The sequence below is a fragment of the Gavialis gangeticus genome, unplaced genomic scaffold (genome assembly GCF_001723915.1).
Source record: "Gavialis gangeticus isolate Ggan-Ray unplaced genomic scaffold, GavGan_comp1, whole genome shotgun sequence".
Lineage (NCBI taxonomy): Eukaryota > Metazoa > Chordata > Crocodylia > Gavialidae > Gavialis > Gavialis gangeticus.
In genome coordinates, this window is record NW_017729034.1 from 2,544,456 (window position 1) to 2,562,642 (window position 18,187).

Here is an 18,187-nt window from a genome sequence, read left to right on the forward strand (position 1 = left end):
CGTGCTGACAAGAGGGGAGTTCCCCAGCCTGTATGTGTGGTGCCTATTGTTCCTCCCCAGGTGCATCACCTTACACTTGTCCGTGTTAAACCCCATCCTGTTCTCCTCCGCCCATCCTTGTAACCTATCTAGGTCCAACTGTAGCCTGTTGCTCCCCTCTATTGTGCCCACATCCCCCCACATCTGGGGAAGGTGTTAGGGAAGGTAAACAATTCCCCTTTGGGAATGGGCTGTGACCATTACCCTGGTTTCCAAAAGGGTGGGGGCAATTTTCTACTGTTCCTCACCTGTTGCTTAATTAAAATCATCAGCCAAGAAACGGAAGGCTCCTCAATCCTCTATTAATCAACAGCCAGCTGGTCCTCCACATGAAGGGAGCCAGCATGCAATTCACCCACGCCATCTCACTGAGAGTATTTTGATGCCACTCCCTTCTGATTCAGTGACCTAAACCCCCAGGGAAATGAGCCAAGTGACTTTAGCCAATCTATGACACTTAGGCCTCAGCATTCTTCAGGGCTAACTCAATTTCAAACCACAGCTGAGAACTGAAATACTGCGTTGCCCATTAGACCTGTTCTATATGGCAGCACAAATCTGGCTCCACTTTTTGATGGCTGAGCAAGAGTTCTGCTGCAGCTGCTCTTGACTTAGCATAGTGCTACAGCAGCATCCTAGCTTGAAGCACTTAAAACAAAACTCACCCTGCATCTGCACAGTGCCTTTCAGTCAAAAGGATATTATAAATACAAACCAAAATGCGAACAAGGAGCTCATCCTACTGACATGAAGCCACTTCTGGGGTGAAACAAAGCAACTATTTAACAGTTTGTAGCAGTAACCCACAGCCAACAGGAAGTGAGGAGAAACTATCCCAGATTAAAATGCAGACCCATTTCAGATATCCAGATGGGATTATGGTCAGGACAACCAGGTGATGCCCTTCCCCTCTTACCAAAGTACCAAGGGACCCATAAGAAATAGAACTGCATAGGATGGAAAGGCAGGAACAATTTGTACTATTCACATGCACCAACAGGCTTTCAATTAACTGCTCAATGCATGGTCAGGATATAATGAACACAATGGAGACCATATTAATCAAAGGAGAAAGAACAGCACTTAACATGTAGCAATGCTATGGCATGCTCTGAGAGCACGGGCTCTTTTCAAATACAATGCTCAGTTCGGATCCATCTGTTTCAAAACATACAGGTGAAATTAAAAGGGTCCAAAGTGGGCCAGGGAAAATTATTAAACACAAAGAAAAATTGCCATAGAACTATAGATCTAAAAAGATGAAGTCTGGGTCCTAGGGTGTGAACATACCACACAGCCTTAGAATCACAGAAAATGAAGATTGGAAGGGACCTCAGGAGGTCATATAGTCCAACCCCCTGCTCAGAGCAGGCCCAGTCCCAACTAGATCATCCCAGCCAAGGCTTTGTCTAGCTGGATCTTAAAAACCTCCAAGGATGGAGCTTCCACAATGTCTCTGTTCCAGTGTTTTACTACTCTCCTAGTAAGACAATTCTTCCTAATATCCAACCTAAACTTCCCTTGCTGCAACTTGAGACCATTGCTTCTTGTTCCATCATCTGCCACCACTGAGAACAGTCTAGCTCCATCCTCTTTTGAACCCCCCTTCAGGTAGTTGAAGTCTACTATTAAATCCCCTCTTAGTCTCCTCTCCTCTAGACTACTAAGCCCAACTCCCTCAGTCTTTTGTCATAAATCATGTGGCCTAGCTCCTTCAACATTTGTTTTGCCCTCTGCTGGACCCTCTCCAATTTGTCCACATTTCTTCTGTAGTGGGGGGCCCAAAACTGGATATAGTACTCCAGATGTGGCCTCACCAGTGGTGAATAGAGGGGAATAATCACTTCCCTGCCCCTACTGGCAACTCTCCTACCAATGCAGCCCACTATGCCATTAGCCTTAACAACAAGGGCACACTGCTGGCTCATATTCAGCTTACTGTCCACTATAACCCCCAGGTCCTTTTCTGCAGAGCTGCTGCCCAGCCAGTCAGCCCCCAGCCTGTACTGGTGCATGGGATTATTCCCTCCTAAGTGCAGGACTTTGCACTTGTCCTTGATGAGCCTCATGAGATTTCTTTTGGCCCAATCCTCCAGTTTGTCTAGGCCATTCATCTACTACTCCCCCCAGCTTGGTGTCATCTGCAAACTTGCTGAGGGTGCACTCTGTGTCATCTTTCAGGTCGTGGATGATGATATTGAACAAAACTGGCCCCAGGACCGACCCCTGGGGCACTCCACTTGATACCAGTTGCCAACTGGACATCGAGCCATTCATTAATATTCTCTGAGCCTGATACTCCAGTCAGTTTTCAACCCCCACAACAGTCTATTCATCCAGCCCATACTTCCTCAGCTTGCCTGCGAGAATGTTGCGGGAGACCATATCAAAAGCCTTGCTAAAATCAAAGTACAACACATCCACTGGTCTCCCTGCATCCACAAAGCCAGTCACCTCATCAAAGAAGGCAATCAGGTTGGTCAGGCATGACTTGCCCCTCGTGAATCCATGCTGACTGTTCCTAATCACCTTTTTATCCTCCGAGTCCTTAGAAATAGATTCCTTGAGGACCTGCTCCATGATATTTCCAGGGACTGAGGTGAGACTGACTGATCTGAAGTTCCCTGGATCCTCCTTTTTCCCTTTCTTAGATATGGGTACTACGGTTGCCCTTTTCCAATCATCCGGGACCTCTCCCAATTGACATGAGTTTTCAAAGATGATGGCCAATGGCTCTGCAATCTCATCAGCCAACTCTCTCAGCACCCTCGGCTGTGTCCCGTCTGACCCCATGAACTTGTATATGTCCAGCTTTTCTAAATACAGTAAAAGTTCTGTTAACCGGCATCTTACAAGCTGGCATGCTTAATTAACGAGCATGCCAGCTTGTAAGATAAAGTGAAACCAGAAGTGCCTACCATGGCACTTCTGGTTTCTCCGAGCCCCCATGGGCTGGGGCAAAGCAGCCTGTGCTGCTGAGCCCCCATGGCCTGGAGGCATAACAGGCTGTGTGGGGCCCACTTCCCTGGCAGTGATGCAGCGGGAGGGTCAGCGGTGCTACGGAATGGGCGGTGGGACGCCCCAGACGCAGCGGCCTGGGCCACTCAATTAACCAGCATATTTTGTTATCTGGCATCCCCCGTTCCTGAGGGATGCCAGATAACAGAGCTTTTACTGTAATCCCTAACCTGTTCTTTTGCCACTGTTGGTTGCTCACCACCTCCCCAAACTGTGCTGCCTGGTGCAGTAGTCTTGGAGCTGAGCTTGCCTGTGAAGACTGAGGTGAAGACGGCATTGAGCACTTCAGCCCTTTCTGCATCCTTTGTCACTAGATTGCCTCACCTATTCAGTAAGGGAGCCACACTTTCCCTGACCCTCCTCTTGCTACCAATGTACTTACTACAAAGTAAGTCTTTTTTTTCCAGAACACAGCTACCCTGTGAAAAAAAACTGTATTAACTTTAACTTGAGGTAACCTGAGTAAGTACTCCTGAGTAAGTGTTGTGACTTCATTCCCCTACTCAATTTCAGTGAAGAGTAGTCATAGGCTTAATGCAGTGATTCTCAACCTTTTTAAGACTCAAGGCGCCTCTCATCAGAATTGAGGAATTCCTTGGAAAATGCAAGCCCTTACTCTTCATTAATTTTTCAGCTATAGAAAAAATAGAGCAATTCAAAATAGATGAATTCTTATGTTTCAAAGACAGTTAGATCTGGCAGCCTCTTGTGATAATGACTAGCAATGCAATGCAAGTGCCACTAACTCCAAATGCAGTTTTGGATGTGGGGCCTTTGGAAAAACCACAAGATGCAGATTCTCTTAAGGTACGAAAAACACAAGGCCCAGAAGCCTTCTGCATGTCCAACTGTGTGTGCTTGTCCAACAAGCTCACAGGAGAGCATTGCAGGGGAGGAGGGGAAAGGCAGAGCAGGAGTATCTGGGCCACACAAAGTCCCGGCATTGGCGGGGTAGGAGTTTTCTTACTGTTCACTCTGGCAGGCAAACAAGGAAGAAGTAAAGGACAACAAGGCATGTTCATGCCCATTAGGGGTCAGAGGCACCTGGAGTGAGAGACCCAAGAGAGAGCGAGAGACCCAATGACCCAGGCGATGCACAGTATAACATCTCCTGATGCAGTGCATCAGGGGTGGTGTGTAAATTTTCACACCCATCCAAAAGCTCCACAGGAGTGCATGCTATGAGCTACAATGGGCCACTGCAGGTGAGGAAATGAGAACATGCCTTCAGGGACATTACTTTGCTTTGCTATCACAAGCCACCACAGCACAAGACTTTTGCACTGTCTGCTCAGAGAATGCAAGGAAGCCCAAATCTGCACCCCACTCCCCACTGCCCATGGGATAGGTCAGCATCACAATCACCATTTACCACAGTCAATGAGGAATCTGAGGCATGGCGAGGAGGAGAAACTTGCCCCAAAGCACTCAGGTCAAGGGCAGCCTCTCGAAATAATGGCTCAACAAACTTTGTTCATAATGGAAATCATCATTACTTTGATTTGTAACAATGCATCAATCTTACTCTCTATCTATATGTCTGTTAATGTACGCCTAGGTGGAGCTAAGGAGTAAAATCGTGTCACTACTGAAGGGGCTGGGGAAGCTCCTTTTGCCTCTGGTGGGGTCAGGATTTCATCCAAGGTTCCTGTGCATTACTTATGTTGGAAGCTCCTCTTCATTTTCTTATGCATCTGTACAGCACCTAGCGCAATGGGGTCCTTGTCCTGTGGCTGGGGCTCCTGGGTGCTATTCATATCATTGTGCATCACTGGCAAAGAGGGTACTACTAAAATACTGTGCATTGCAGAGGAAGGCTTGAGGGAATGTTTCCTCGGGATTCCTTGAATGGGTAGCGTTCATGCTCATTGGAAATAAGTCAGCAACCTGTACTGCACATTAACAGAGTTTTATTATCAACCTGACTCTCCGCTCACACCACTGTAAATAAGCAGGACTTTCACTACAGCCAAATGAGTTGGAGCAATGGCAGAAGAAGGAGGCTCTAGATATTGCAGCTCTATGTAATTTTTGCCTAACTCAGCTCTCAGGGGAGGGAGAAGTGGTGATCTGCAAAGCTGAAGAGTAACAGCCTGATGCTCACACAGCTGCATACACCACAGGGAGGGGGCACTTCTCTGAGCACAGAAAGGTATTCTAATTCCAGACTCCCTGAGCATGAGACTCTCAGAGAATCTGGGGTTTATTGCTTCATTTATTTGGTTCGATACATTTGGCCACCCTGCACTTAAAATATTTCTTTCCACTTCTTGGCTTAATCAACAGCACAGTGCAGCTAAGCACTGATGAACAGTTGCCACCCCCTGCCTGGTGGTGACTACAGGACTAGTCTGCCTCCCTCATGAGCCCAAAGCAGAGGACATTAACCCCATTTGTATGCTCCTGCTCCATGTATGCCTGAGCTGAACAAGTAGGCAGCACAGATGGTAAAGTGGTCCTGAGTGCAACCCAGCACCACCATGGCAGAGAGCCTCAGAGCAGTCCCAGGACACATGCCCAGGACATAAGCTAGGTATACTGTCTAATTGTCAGGTTTGGGAGCATACGATGGAACGGTAGGAAGTTGGCAGAGCTTATTCCTCTCAGTGGCAGCTTTGGGCTTGACCATAAAGTGGCATAGGCCTGGCCTTACACTCGAATGGAGAAGAGGCAAGGCGAGAGGAGAATTTGGATGGATTTTTAAGAAGGAAGCCCAGTAGTAGGCTGGGGCCCCATTCAAAGGTTCAGCTTTGGGACCCTCCTCTTTACCAGATAATCAAATTAATATTTAACCATAATGCGAAAAGGGGCCCCTGACCTGGTTGTGCCTAAATGCAATCGTTTGACCTGCACTTTCCTACTGCTGCCTTTACATGCAGGCTATTGAGTCACACATCCACCAAATTATCTTGCTCAGCCTGGTCCTTGTGTGGGCAGGGGTATGTCACAAAGCCCAGCCTTGTTTCTTATGTAGATGATCTTTGAGATGAGGGAAAACTTGCTGGACTCCTTAACTGACCTACTTTCAAACTACCAAATTCCTCCAAATGCACAGAAATGCCTCATCTTTGGAAAACAGGAGGCATGTGGACCCCTCCTTGCCTGATAGTGAAACCATATTAGCCTCACTGTTTGTGATCCAGTTCCAGCACAGTTTGCTGGGTCAGTCTGGAACATTTAACCAACCCTTTTCAAGAGCAGGCAGCCAATGAATGAGTAAGATCCAAGGCTTTATGAAGGGTAATTCATCAAAACAGGACTAAAAGAAACGCTAAGTCTTTCTATTAGGCCTGGGTTTTTTTTATTTTCTACAGGTCAGCACAGAAAGCCAACTTCATTCTTTATACTGTGTACCCAGCATCCGGAAATGTTTTGAGACAAAGTTCCAGCGCTAGTGATCAATCTTTGATTTGCATAAACACTACTGAATTCAATGCAAAGATTTCCCTGTGTTCCAGATTCTTACTAACCTGCTTCCTGGATAGAATCCACAGTTTCAACATCTTAGAAGACTTAAAGCACAAGCACAATCATTGCACAAATCTCCCTACAAATGAGCTGGCATCAAGATATGCTGAAATTTGCACCTGACCATCATTTCAAAATACCTATTCTTTATGAAGAGTTCAACCCCCCTGCCACTTTTTTTTCCTTTCTCAGTTGAGATGATTAAAAGCATCTTACCCAGGATTAGGCAGCTCAGTATGGGCCCCTGATAAAAGGCTTCACTGAAAAAAATTGCCAAATGATCAAAACAATGGATTCTTTATTAATAATTTAAAGCCCCATGAGAGGAAATGCTGTGCTGATGAAACGTCCTTGCTGAAAGGTTCATTGCCACGTTATGTGCTTCCGCTGTGTAATGTTTTACAAATGATATAGCATTGTGAATAGTAAGAAAGAATTCTCAGCTGTTAAGGCCCAGTTACATAATACCAGACACGTTAATAAGTTACAAGCAACGCAGGAGACCTTTGTCCATTATGTGACATGCAAATTTCACGCTAAGCACATTTGTGCTTGCCAGAGTTATTCATTTACGTACTTTATTAAATTGGTCATAGTGCAGTTTTGAAGCACCAAAGAGATTAATTTAATATGTGTATCTTTGAACAAAAGGAGCAGAGTCCTGCCACTCATAATTACTTCTATTTGCATGTTGCCTTTCATCCCAAATGGTTACACTAAGTACGCACAGAGTTCACTTGTCCACCTCTAAAATCAGCTTCCTTTGAGGTGGAATATGGATCATTTGACTGAGCCCCTGCATCCTCACGCAACAGATTCAGGCCGAAAGAGAAGAATCCAAGGGAGATTTCAAGTTGGCACTCAAGGAGACTACACTACCAACATTCCTCTAATGCAAATGGTAATGGTATTCAGCAATGTCCTGTAAAAAGGGTGATGACTTAAGCAAAACATCAAAATGAAAAAAAAAGGTGAAGTGTCTGTAGGAGAAAAAAGCCTGTGTTTCGTTTAGAAACTGCTGCAACAAATTTGCCCCCAAAATTGCAGCAGCTCCTATGGAGAGGGACCATCTAGAAAAGTTAAGGTATAGTAACACAATTCTTCCCCCCTCTTCCCCCTCCCTCTCCTTACTTTCTGTTTCCCTGCAGGCAAGCCCAGCTTCAGCTTCAAAACTTTCGAAATGTTTAGACTGCCCTCGTCTCATTTCGACGTTGCTGTTTTGAGCTTGAAACAAGTCAAAACAGCATCCAAACGAAACAGCTGGCGAAATTTCACACAGCTCTATCAGCTACCAAGCACATACATGCTGTCATGACTTTGCTACTATTGGAGCCCAAGTTAGCTAGGTTAGAGCTAGTGCTGGCATATCTACATCCTGTGCAATAACACCTCCTGACTGCAGACCAGATGCACAGGCTATATATCCTGTTCAGCTGATGCTCTTACAAAAATACTTACAAAGCAACTAATGGGACTGCTTCAAATTATCCTGCCAGTCCTTTAACTGCAGGATCATGGACCATGGTATTAAACTGTCGGGTCTCCCATTCTGTGCAAAAGGCGCTCTTTCATGCTGACAGCACTCTGAAGTGACTGAAACCCCATGGTGGATCAGGTTATCTTCTCTTTTACTATGCCCTGGTTGTGACATGTCACAGGTTTCACCCTCCTCTTCCTGCTTCAACAGGAGATCTAATTCTACTGTTCCTTAATCAGTAATGGCATGTACTCAGGCAACTTCTGAGCATACTCCCACCAGAACCACATTCACATATCTGCACTAGCAAAATGAGTAGCTATAAGCATCAGTGCCAGTGGAAAAAACTGTGTGAACGGTGTCTGAAACAGGGTAGAGATATTTTTACTCATGTATCAGAATGAATTGTCAAGTGATATCTTAGAACCACTGCTGACAGCATCTATACGGTGGCTGTTAACTTTCCTAATGCAGACAAATCCCAAGGGAATGAAGCCATCCAGATGTCTTAGCACAGGAACCTTGACCCTAACAAAATGGAATTGCAGAGAACACCAGATTCAAATTTGCATAAACATGATTCAGAGACTGAGAGGCCCACAGCCCCTTGTAAAACTGTTCACAAAGTAGTAACATGTACCAAACTGGTCTGCTGAATTTCCTTGACTGATAATTCAAATAAGCTTCTGCAGATACATCTCAAGGTGTTCAGTTAGTTAAGATCCTATGTATTGTCCTCTGGAAATGGAACCACCTTCCTCTGGGAAGTTTTACCCACCCTTTAACTTGCTTTTACAAGTTATAACATATATTTTGTTAACAGCTTTGGGAACAGTTAGGTATTGAATAGTACTAGTATCACAACCATTCATACATTAGGATTTTTTATGGACTTGCTGCTACAAAAGATTTGAATTATCAAGGACTGGTGGTAGGAAAAACTTAATTTGACCTTTACTGTCATGGAAGATGGCGAGTATAGTTTTCTATGAGTTACACAAAAATACTTCATAGACTATTGGGCAATGGCTACATCATCTGCTAATTAAGTGCCCAATCAAGCATCCCTACCTACTCTTACCTAAATCCACATGAGCCAATGACACACAGCACCTTGCAAGATCAGGATAGAAAATGCCACTATTTTTTGGATGGCAAGTGCATGCACGGTGCATTGTTTGTTTAGTTTGCCATGGCAGACTCACTAGTGATGTCTTGAGGCTCCAAGGGCAGAGTTTTAAAAGTACTGAGGTGATCTAAAGAAACAGATGGGCAAAGCCTGTGAAATTTTAAAAGTACCCAGACAGCCACCTGTCACTGATTAAAATGGGAGAGTAGCACCTAGTCACTTCTGAAAATCCCACTAGGAAATGTCTATGTGCCTATCTCCCATGGAAATCATCAGCAACGAAGGGTCAGGGCACTTATGGAAACCCCCTATTTGCTGCTTTGGGCAGCCAAATACCTTTATAAGTCTGGTCCTGAGTGTACTTGAATATTTCTCAGAATGGAATATAGGGACTTCCGAAGACTTTAACAGCATACGTTATGGGAGAGGAGGCCTCCAAGCCGGGCCATGAGTGTGGATGCTCTCAAACCATGCACTTACGCTTCACTGCTGAGTCTAAACCAGGATCCAAACTCCTCCGCTAAAACCAAACTTGATCCTAATTCCCCCTTGAACTTTCAGAAGGGTAGATTCAGCAAAAGTAAAATATCAGTGGTAACTTACTTGCTCCAAGAGAACAATTAGGAAAGGTTCTCAGGTCCAGGGCAGAATTCCGGGTGCACAAAAGTAACAGAGATCTACTCCAGACTGACTGACACCCTGGGGGGTAAGGTGCTCATTTGGTATTTGAGATGCTGAAGGTCCACTATTTACTTGATTTAGAGCATAAACTTGGGTGAGTCCCTTAACCACTGGACAACGAAGTCAGTCTCTTTCTTCCACTCTCTCGCTGGCCTAATTAATACTTAATTATTTATATAGAATGGAACATCTCCCACAGGGAAGAGACTCTGTGGCCCGCTCACATGGGATATGGAAAACCCGAGTTCAAGTCCCTGCTCCCAAAGTATGTCATACACCCTACAGGAGTGGTTTTTTTCCTGAAATGTTGGTTATTATCTTTGGGTTTCTTCTTCATGGGTCTTCCCACCCCTATAAAAAGGTTTGCTAATTCTTACTTTCAAAAAAAGATTTCAAATCTCAAAACTCCTCATGAAACAAAATTCTTGTTTCTGGCCAGCCCTATCTACTACACTTTCAACCACATAGGTTTCACCAGCTGTGCAGTTTCAGTAAGTGTCTTTTTTGGCACTCTTCTGCTATTTCAGAGCCTTAAGTAAACCAGGCTCTCTGTCTGGGTAAGGCATTCAGCAGAATATTGGTTGGGAGTTCACTAAGTACATTAGAATCAAATCTTACAACATTCTTGTGGGGAAAACAAAGGATTATTTTTAGCTTTTACCAGTGAAAACATCCCAGGTTAGCACATCGTCCCATAAGTGTTTCATCTCTCTCAGTTCCATGTCTGTCCACCCCTTGACTTCCAAGAGCAAGTGAGAACAAAACTACGACTAACATTTTTTTTCTAAATCAGTCCTTTTGGCCACTCCTTGCTGCACACTGACATTCATTAGTATATGTTTACACATAGATACATACATACATACATACATATGTATGGATTTAAAAAATAATGAAAGGCCTGGTTCAGCAAAAGGGAAGGGCATCTCCAGTAGGCTCCCCCCACATTATACCACAAATAAAGAAGAAATCATACATTTAGGAATGGAAATATGCTGATACTCATCATAGTCAATGATATTTCAGGTTAAATGCACCTCCCCACTTCTGACACTGGTCAGTCAGAGTTAATGAATAACGCTGGATGTAATTAGCAGTTGGCTAAAACAGGTAGTTTGCTGCACAATGCCAAGAGTTCAGAGTCAGACTACAGGGAGTGAGTGCCAATTAATTGATTTTTTTCTTTAAAAGCTGCTTCCTAGTTTTTCTAGTCCCACCAACAGAGCACCATCAGGTGGCAATGACAATTTACTGCATAGAACTAACTAAATTCAATTAAAAACTATTCTAAAATAATAAAGTCACCCACTTAAGTTCCTAGAGTGGATCCCACCAGTCCTACCAGTCCCTTTGGGACACTATTTGTGGAAAGAAAGCCAGAGTCTTCTCTTTCCCTGTAGCCCTGAACTAATTCAGGGTTCTGCACCATCAAGATCAATTAAAAGTTTGCTATTGACTTCAATGAGCATGTGGCCTGGCCCTCAGGAACTCATTTTGGTCTCTTTGGGTTTTTTGGTTTTTTTTTAAAGAAGTCAAAGTATTTTGTTCCATCTCTGGTCAAGCCTAAAAGTAATTGCTCCAAACACCACTCTTCATTCATATCCATTTCAGGTAAATATTAAACTACAGCATATGGCAATCCCTCCTGAAATCTTAATAACCAGCTGGTAGAAATAAGAATACTTAAACAGATCCTATGGAAAACACCAATAACCTCCTGGAAAAGTTCATTCTCCCTCTGTCTTGCATACTCTCCCTTTTCTTCAGCTCCGTATATGCTGGTCAACTAGTCACCTGTAGTCCATGGAAAAGGTAGGAAGGTAACCATATGTCCCTTTTTCCATCTCATTTTGGTCACAAACCAACACAAGCAATTTAGGAATTAAACCACCCTTTCCATCTTCAAAACAGAGGTGACCGTCTTCCTGTGGCCATCTTATCCATTTAAAGTATAAGATCCTTGGAACAGAGCTGTCTCTTGCTATGTGCATGTCCAGCACCTAGTGCAATAGGGGCCTTAGCCATGATTGGAACCTCATGGTTTTATTGCAATAAGTCTAATAGTCCCCTTCCCCAATCAACAGGCACAAATTGATTAAGGATCTCCTTCTACAAGCATGTTGGGCTAAATTCACCCTAACAGGAGTGAACTATAGCACATCTGCATTATAATTGGGATACAGGCATACAAGGTTCTTTGTGTAGATGTGATATTTTCTATTAGACCAACTAAATACTTGGAAAAATTGTTCTTTGCAAGCTTTCAGGCACAAACACCCTTCTTCAGGCATAAGGTGAATATGTTGGTGTATGTGGGAATTTTTACTTGTGCTATGGGACATGGCACCAGGTATTTTAATTAACGAGCTGCGCTAATTAAAAGCACCCATGCGTCATATGTATTGGCACTCCTGAGCTGAAAAAACGGCAGCAGGGTACTTTGAATTAAAGCTCAAATGTGTTTTATTTCAAAGCACCCTGCTGCCATTTTTTCAGCAGGAACGTACGGGGATGCTGATACATGTGATGCTGAAGGCTGCCAGAGGGCATCAGTTTTTGTGCTCCAGCAGACTGGATTAATCAAGACTGCTCCAATACACTGGATTTCCAGCACCTCGGAGCAGATTCCCCACTATAGGGGCCCACTGTGCTCTCCTGGGTAGAGCAGAAGCCAATATGCAAAATGCAAATCTGTGAAAATACAAATGCATGGCAGTGAGGTTCAAAGGGAATGGGAGACAATAGGTGTGAGAAGGTAGTTCAGGGGTGAGGGGGAGGGGGAGAAAGTGATAGAAAGTAGCTTGTAAAATGCAAACAGGTTACTTATAAATGGGATTGCACTGAGCAATGTAGGGGTAACTGAGATGTAAAGATTAGCCACTGAACAAGGCTGCCCTTGGGTCAGAGGCAACCTGAGATGTGCAATGAATAACATATATGCTATCAAGTCTGGACCTGATGACTGTTGGAGCAGTGTCACGTGGCTCAAATTCACCCCCTGGCACACCAAGGACTGCAGGAACCTGGCAATGCAGGGTTTTTTAGCTTGGTCATGGGGCCATGCTAATATAGTATGCTGCTTCCAGGTACTTCTGCATGGTGTTGGCTTGTGCTACTCTAGGAGACTTTAGGAATTTTCTACAAAAAAACTTGTCTGAACCTGTCCATCTTTTCCTCTGTAATCCTTTTCATGGAGTCTTTCCCAAGGATCAACCAAGTGCATATTATCTTGTGGCTATTTCATCAAGCATGATAAGCTCTTGCACATACCAGAATCTAAAAGCATCCACAAGTTATTTTTTTTATTTTGGTTAGCTGAGTCTTCAGTCAATTGCATGAGTTACAAAACAGAGATTAAAAGAAGTGCATGCATTCCAGCAAGAGGAAAGGCTCCTGTCATTTCCATGATAATACTCGTTTGCCAAGCAATCAGAAAGACACATTCCCTGCTTCACTTCATTAATAAAGCAGTGTTGATTGATGCTCCTCATTATTGCGGGTTCAAGCTCAGATTGCTGAGTGAGAACAATTGATGGATCCAGAGTCATGTTATGAGTACAAATTGCCAATGATAAAAGTGATAAAGGAAACAGAATGGCAGTGTAACAGGCATGGATGTTAATGGAATGCAAATCACATGCTTAAGACCATAATTCAGTATAATGGGATACTATGCTTAGTCTGTGAATCAGCTGTGGGAGTGAGGATCTCAGAAAACTGAATTTGAATTCATGCAGTCAAGGCCCTGGGACCAAACCACCTCTTCAAAGCCCAAGTTAAGGCTAGAGTCCCAGTCTAAATGCTTTGTGCCACTTTGTATCACCTATAAACCTCATGGAACAAGTCAGTTAAGCTAGGTTTACAGCCCCCATGAATCATCAGACAATGCAAAGCAGCCAGAGTGCATTTGTGAATCTAGCCTGCATTTTCTAATAGGCTAGGGATAGACATTACACATAAACTGGTTTAAGTGATCAGAAACTGGTTTAAATCTGTAACAGAACAGATGTTCAGTGCACATAAACCAGTCTGAAAATGGCTGAAACTGGTTTGAGATAAACCTGGTTGAACATAGCATCAGACTTAACTGATTTGGGTTAAACCGGTTTATGTAACGTCTGTCCCAGACCCCTTGCTGTCTTAAGTTAAACCAGACTCCCCCAGCATCCTGGCATGCTCTCTGGGCAGGGTTGGCCCCTCCCCTCTGCTCCCCAGCTGCAGCTCCAGCAGAGACTGCAGGCATCTGCCTGGCTTCCCCCTGCTCCCCCCAGCTGGTAACCCTTAACAAACCATGGGCCAGAACTACCCAGCTCTGGTTCAAGGAGGTGACATGTCAGTAGTGGGAAGCTTTCCTGCATCTGCAATGACGCCATGCAGTTGGAAGCCATGTCTACACTTCACCCAGCTCCATGTCTGCTGCTTCACCCAGCTCCCCACCTGCAGCACAACTGTAACTTCCAGTCAGGGAGCCGGAAGCTGCGTCTTCGCTGCTGCCGCTTCTCCCTGCCTCCCAGACACAGCATTGCTCCCCACCAGCTAGAAGCTGTGCCAGAACTACAGCCAGGAGTGGGGGGATAGGAGAAGTGGTGGTGGCAAAAGTGCAGCTTCTAGCCAGTGAGGAGCTGCACTGCAGCTGGATAGTAGGGAGGAAGCAGTGGACCAAGGACACAGCTCCTTGTTGCCTGGCCCCAGTACAGTTACTGGTACTGCAGGCCAGATTTGGCCCACAGCCCATATGTTGCTAACCCCTAAGCTATACCAAAGAATTGTTTGGAAGTGATCTGAGAATTATATCATTTAACAGAAAAATCAACCCCCCTTATTCAGTAGAGCTATATAGCACCAAAACTTCTAATGTGGATGGGATACGATTTTCCAGGAGAAAGGTGACTTATATGGGTACAGCTTCCCCTTCCCAGACCAGTCAACATTTGCTGAAAGAGTTATGTTGTTCAGCAGACTACTTTCTGAGCAATGTAGCTGTTCTTGCTAATCCCTTAACGTAGGTGCAGCTCTACTAGCAAAACAACACTTTTGTCAACATATTTCACCAGGAGTGGGCTATGCACTAAACCAGTGTTTCTCAACCTATGGGTCACAACCCAAAAGTGGGCCACAAAAATATATGAAAGGGTAGCAATCACACTTTAAAAATGGATTAACAACCTTTAAAAATGGATTCTCTTTTAAAGGAGAAAAACGTGGGAAAACCGCGTCTTTTCCCTTGCAGGCCAACAGAGCTGCACTGGGGGGCTGGGCAGCAGTGGGTCAGAAGTGAGAGGCACTGGGTGGGGACTGGCCACTGATGTTTACAAATGGGTCCTGGTACAAAAAAAGTTGAGAACCAATGCAGTACATGATCAGGTTTGCAAGTATAAACCGTATTCATGACAAGAGTGCTTTGCTGGTACTTGTATTTTTGTCTGAGATAAATGTTCTTCAATTCAAGTTTTTTTATTTTATTGAATTTAAATGAAATACTAGAAGTCAAAAACAGATAACAATTACCAAGATAATATACAGATACAGGTACAGATCAGGCCTAATTCTAATATTATAAAAGCCTTAATCTTTCTGTCTGTCTGTCTGTCCATAATGCTTTATTTGCACACTGACTGACTAACTGAAACAACCAATCAGTGAGAATTCAGTGTTGGGACAGGAGGTGGCGGTGCAGCAAAGTGCTGCCATGATTGTGGGGACACAGAGGATGGCAGGGAGGCCAGCACAGTTGTCCTTGTCCCCCTGCCCTACTCCCTGCAAACGGTGGTGATGGAGCAGAGCGGGGTAGGAGGGTGAGGCCACCAGAGCTGGCTTGCCCCTCCCTCCCCACTCCTTGGAGGTGGAGGTGACAGCAGTGGCACAGGGCGGGGGGAGGGAGCGGGGTTGGGACACTGCAGGCCAATGCGCCAGCGGTGGGGGAGCGGGCCCAACGCAAAGGGTGGGGGGGAGTGGGCCCGGGTAGATAACATAGATACACAACAGTGATGTGTCATCCGCGAAAGGGTTCATTTATAAATGTAGCAACACTGCTAGGTAACAGAGTCCCTATTTTAGGTTACGTCCAGCCAATGAGACCTTTTATTGTTCAATAATCTCTTGAGACAATTGTGTCAGTGGAGTTCCTCAAGCACTATTATGAACTGGAATTCTGCCTCTAGCTTGCTCATGTAATTGAATTAATCAACTCACCCACTATTTTATATTCCACTCAGCACTGGACTCCCGGACCATGACTGCAAACACAACAGGGTTTAAATATTCCCCAAAAATGCTAGGTTTATTTTCTATGGTAAGAACCCTGTGCTATGACCTAGGCCATCATATTCCCAGAACCTTACCTCCAGCAGCCCGTCCTCTGGTAGATCTGTGCAGTGGACAGCATTCTGAATCTTGTTTTTACCAAAAAGAGCACGCAGAGTTCCAGGCCGGAGGTGACGGGCTATTTCCTATCAGGTACATAAACAGATACACTGTGAATCATTTGGATTTGCTATGTCATGTACAATATAAATGCCTTTCAGGTGAACCATTCATTCTAAATTTCTTGGTGTATGTACAGTATGCCAGAATCCAAAATAAAGAGATAGCTTCTCACTTGGCCTGCACAGATTTACATGGTTAGGAGTGGAACTGAAGGCTGAGGTGTCTAACCTTAAGATGATGTAATGAAAGAACTATGGGTCAAAAGGGACAGAACTAAGGACTGTCCATGCTACATACACAGGGTCCTAATACCTGCACTAAAGAAGTTGTGAATGAGCAGAAGGTTCTCATTTGCTGTGTGTGCTGGCCAGCAGAGACAAAACACCATCATGCATGCTTAGCATCATTCATGTGGAATGTTACATCTTTACCAACCGATGGAGGCAAATTTTCACCTTAAAACTTCATATAGTCAAAACTATGCCTTGATTCAACCCCAAACCCATGCTTTTTGGATTCACTTCTCCCTGGATGCCGGTGGAGCACTGCCAGCAGTGGAACTGCCGATTTGTCCTCTAACAATATCTGGACCAACAACTCATGTGCATTACTAGTCTCCAAAAAAAATGTTTTTATTACTGTTACTTTGTCTTTCCATCCTTCCATTTCAACTGCCCTGCCTCATCCTGAACTAAGACAGTAAGGTCTGGGGATAGAAACTGCACTGAGCACAGCAAGCCCCACCCTGATTCAGAACTATACTTGCTCCTGTGATGCAAATTACTTAACACAGTTAGTTAACTGGGGACAAATCCATGTGAAAGGTTAACAAGACCTGTTCTACAACCAGAGTATGTCCAGCCCAAAATACTTCCTGATGAAAAGCTTCAGCTTCCTGTTGTTACTGTGCCCATGTCAGTCGTACCTCACTGCTTATTTTGTAGCTATTACTTTGTTCTGTTGGTAGACACAACAGTACTTGAATATGATACACTCCATACCAATGCAGTTTCTCAGTGAGGTTTTGCTTCATAATAAGGCTCAAGAGGTACCGTTAAATGAGCCATGATATTAATCATCATTAAAGAACTGCAGTCGGGAAAAGTGCTGAAGGAACAAAAGTCCTGTGATACTTAACAATGCCTGCGTCATAACTTAAGCGAAGCCTTGCTTGAAATGTCAGCTGAGCCCAGTTTGGCAGAGAGGGATAACAATTAGGCTGCTGAGAGACTGGGGGCAGGGCCGAAGGTCTGTGGCTTTCAAATAAAGGTTGAAGAGACATTTTTAAAAACTTTGTGATTACAGAACTTTTGTGAGTATTTTAGCCCAAATCACTTTAGATTTGAAAAACAAAGCTCTATATTTTGTGTCCTCCTTCCCTCAAGCCCATACAATATGCTATGCAGAAATCATTTCCCTCTCCTGCTGTTGCAGACAAGTCACTCTTCTTTCAGTTCTTCTGGAGGCTTCCTCTTACTTCCCTCACCACCCATTTCAGTTGCTTGGCCCTCTCTTTTTAATCCCCATAGTGTCCTACTGTAGCCTAAATCTTAGCTCTCCTATTCTTCATACTCTCTCCTCTCTCATGTCTGCTCTTCAGGAAACCCCTTTTGTTTTGCCTCCAGAGACCTCCCACACAAACTTCTCTAACAAGAAAGCCTTGCTAGCCTGGTTACTACATATTCCACCCTAACATCAAACTCATGACTCCAGGCAGTCTATTCTGTTCTGTCTGCCTTAAATTAGATTGCAAGATTGGTGCATCACCACATACATGTAGATTTCATAGACATTAGGGCTGGAAGGGACCTTGGAAGATCATCGAGTCCAGCCCCCCACCCCAAGGGCAGGAAGTCAGCTGGGGTCATAGGATCCCAGCAAGATAAGCATCCAATTTGCTCTTGACGGTGTTCAATGTAGGTGCTTGAACCACCTCCGATGGCAGGCTG

General features: G+C 44.4%; 1 protein-coding gene across 3 annotated transcripts in view; it reads right to left on the minus strand.

Moving 5' to 3' along the window:
- Nucleotides 1-18,187, minus strand: part of NME7 (NME/NM23 family member 7) — a 194,191-nt gene that overhangs the window by 24,682 nt on the left and 151,322 nt on the right. Inside the window, exons 11-12 of one of the 3 annotated variants that reach the window (XM_019526786.1) lie at nt 16,154-16,261; nt 13,100-13,327 (exon numbers count right to left, since the gene is read on the minus strand). In XM_019526786.1, the coding sequence (XP_019382331.1) occupies nt 13,136-13,327; nt 16,154-16,261 (300 nt within the window). In that variant the 3' untranslated portion in view covers nt 13,100-13,135. The other 2 variants (XM_019526783.1, XM_019526785.1) reach the window with 2 other exon arrangements.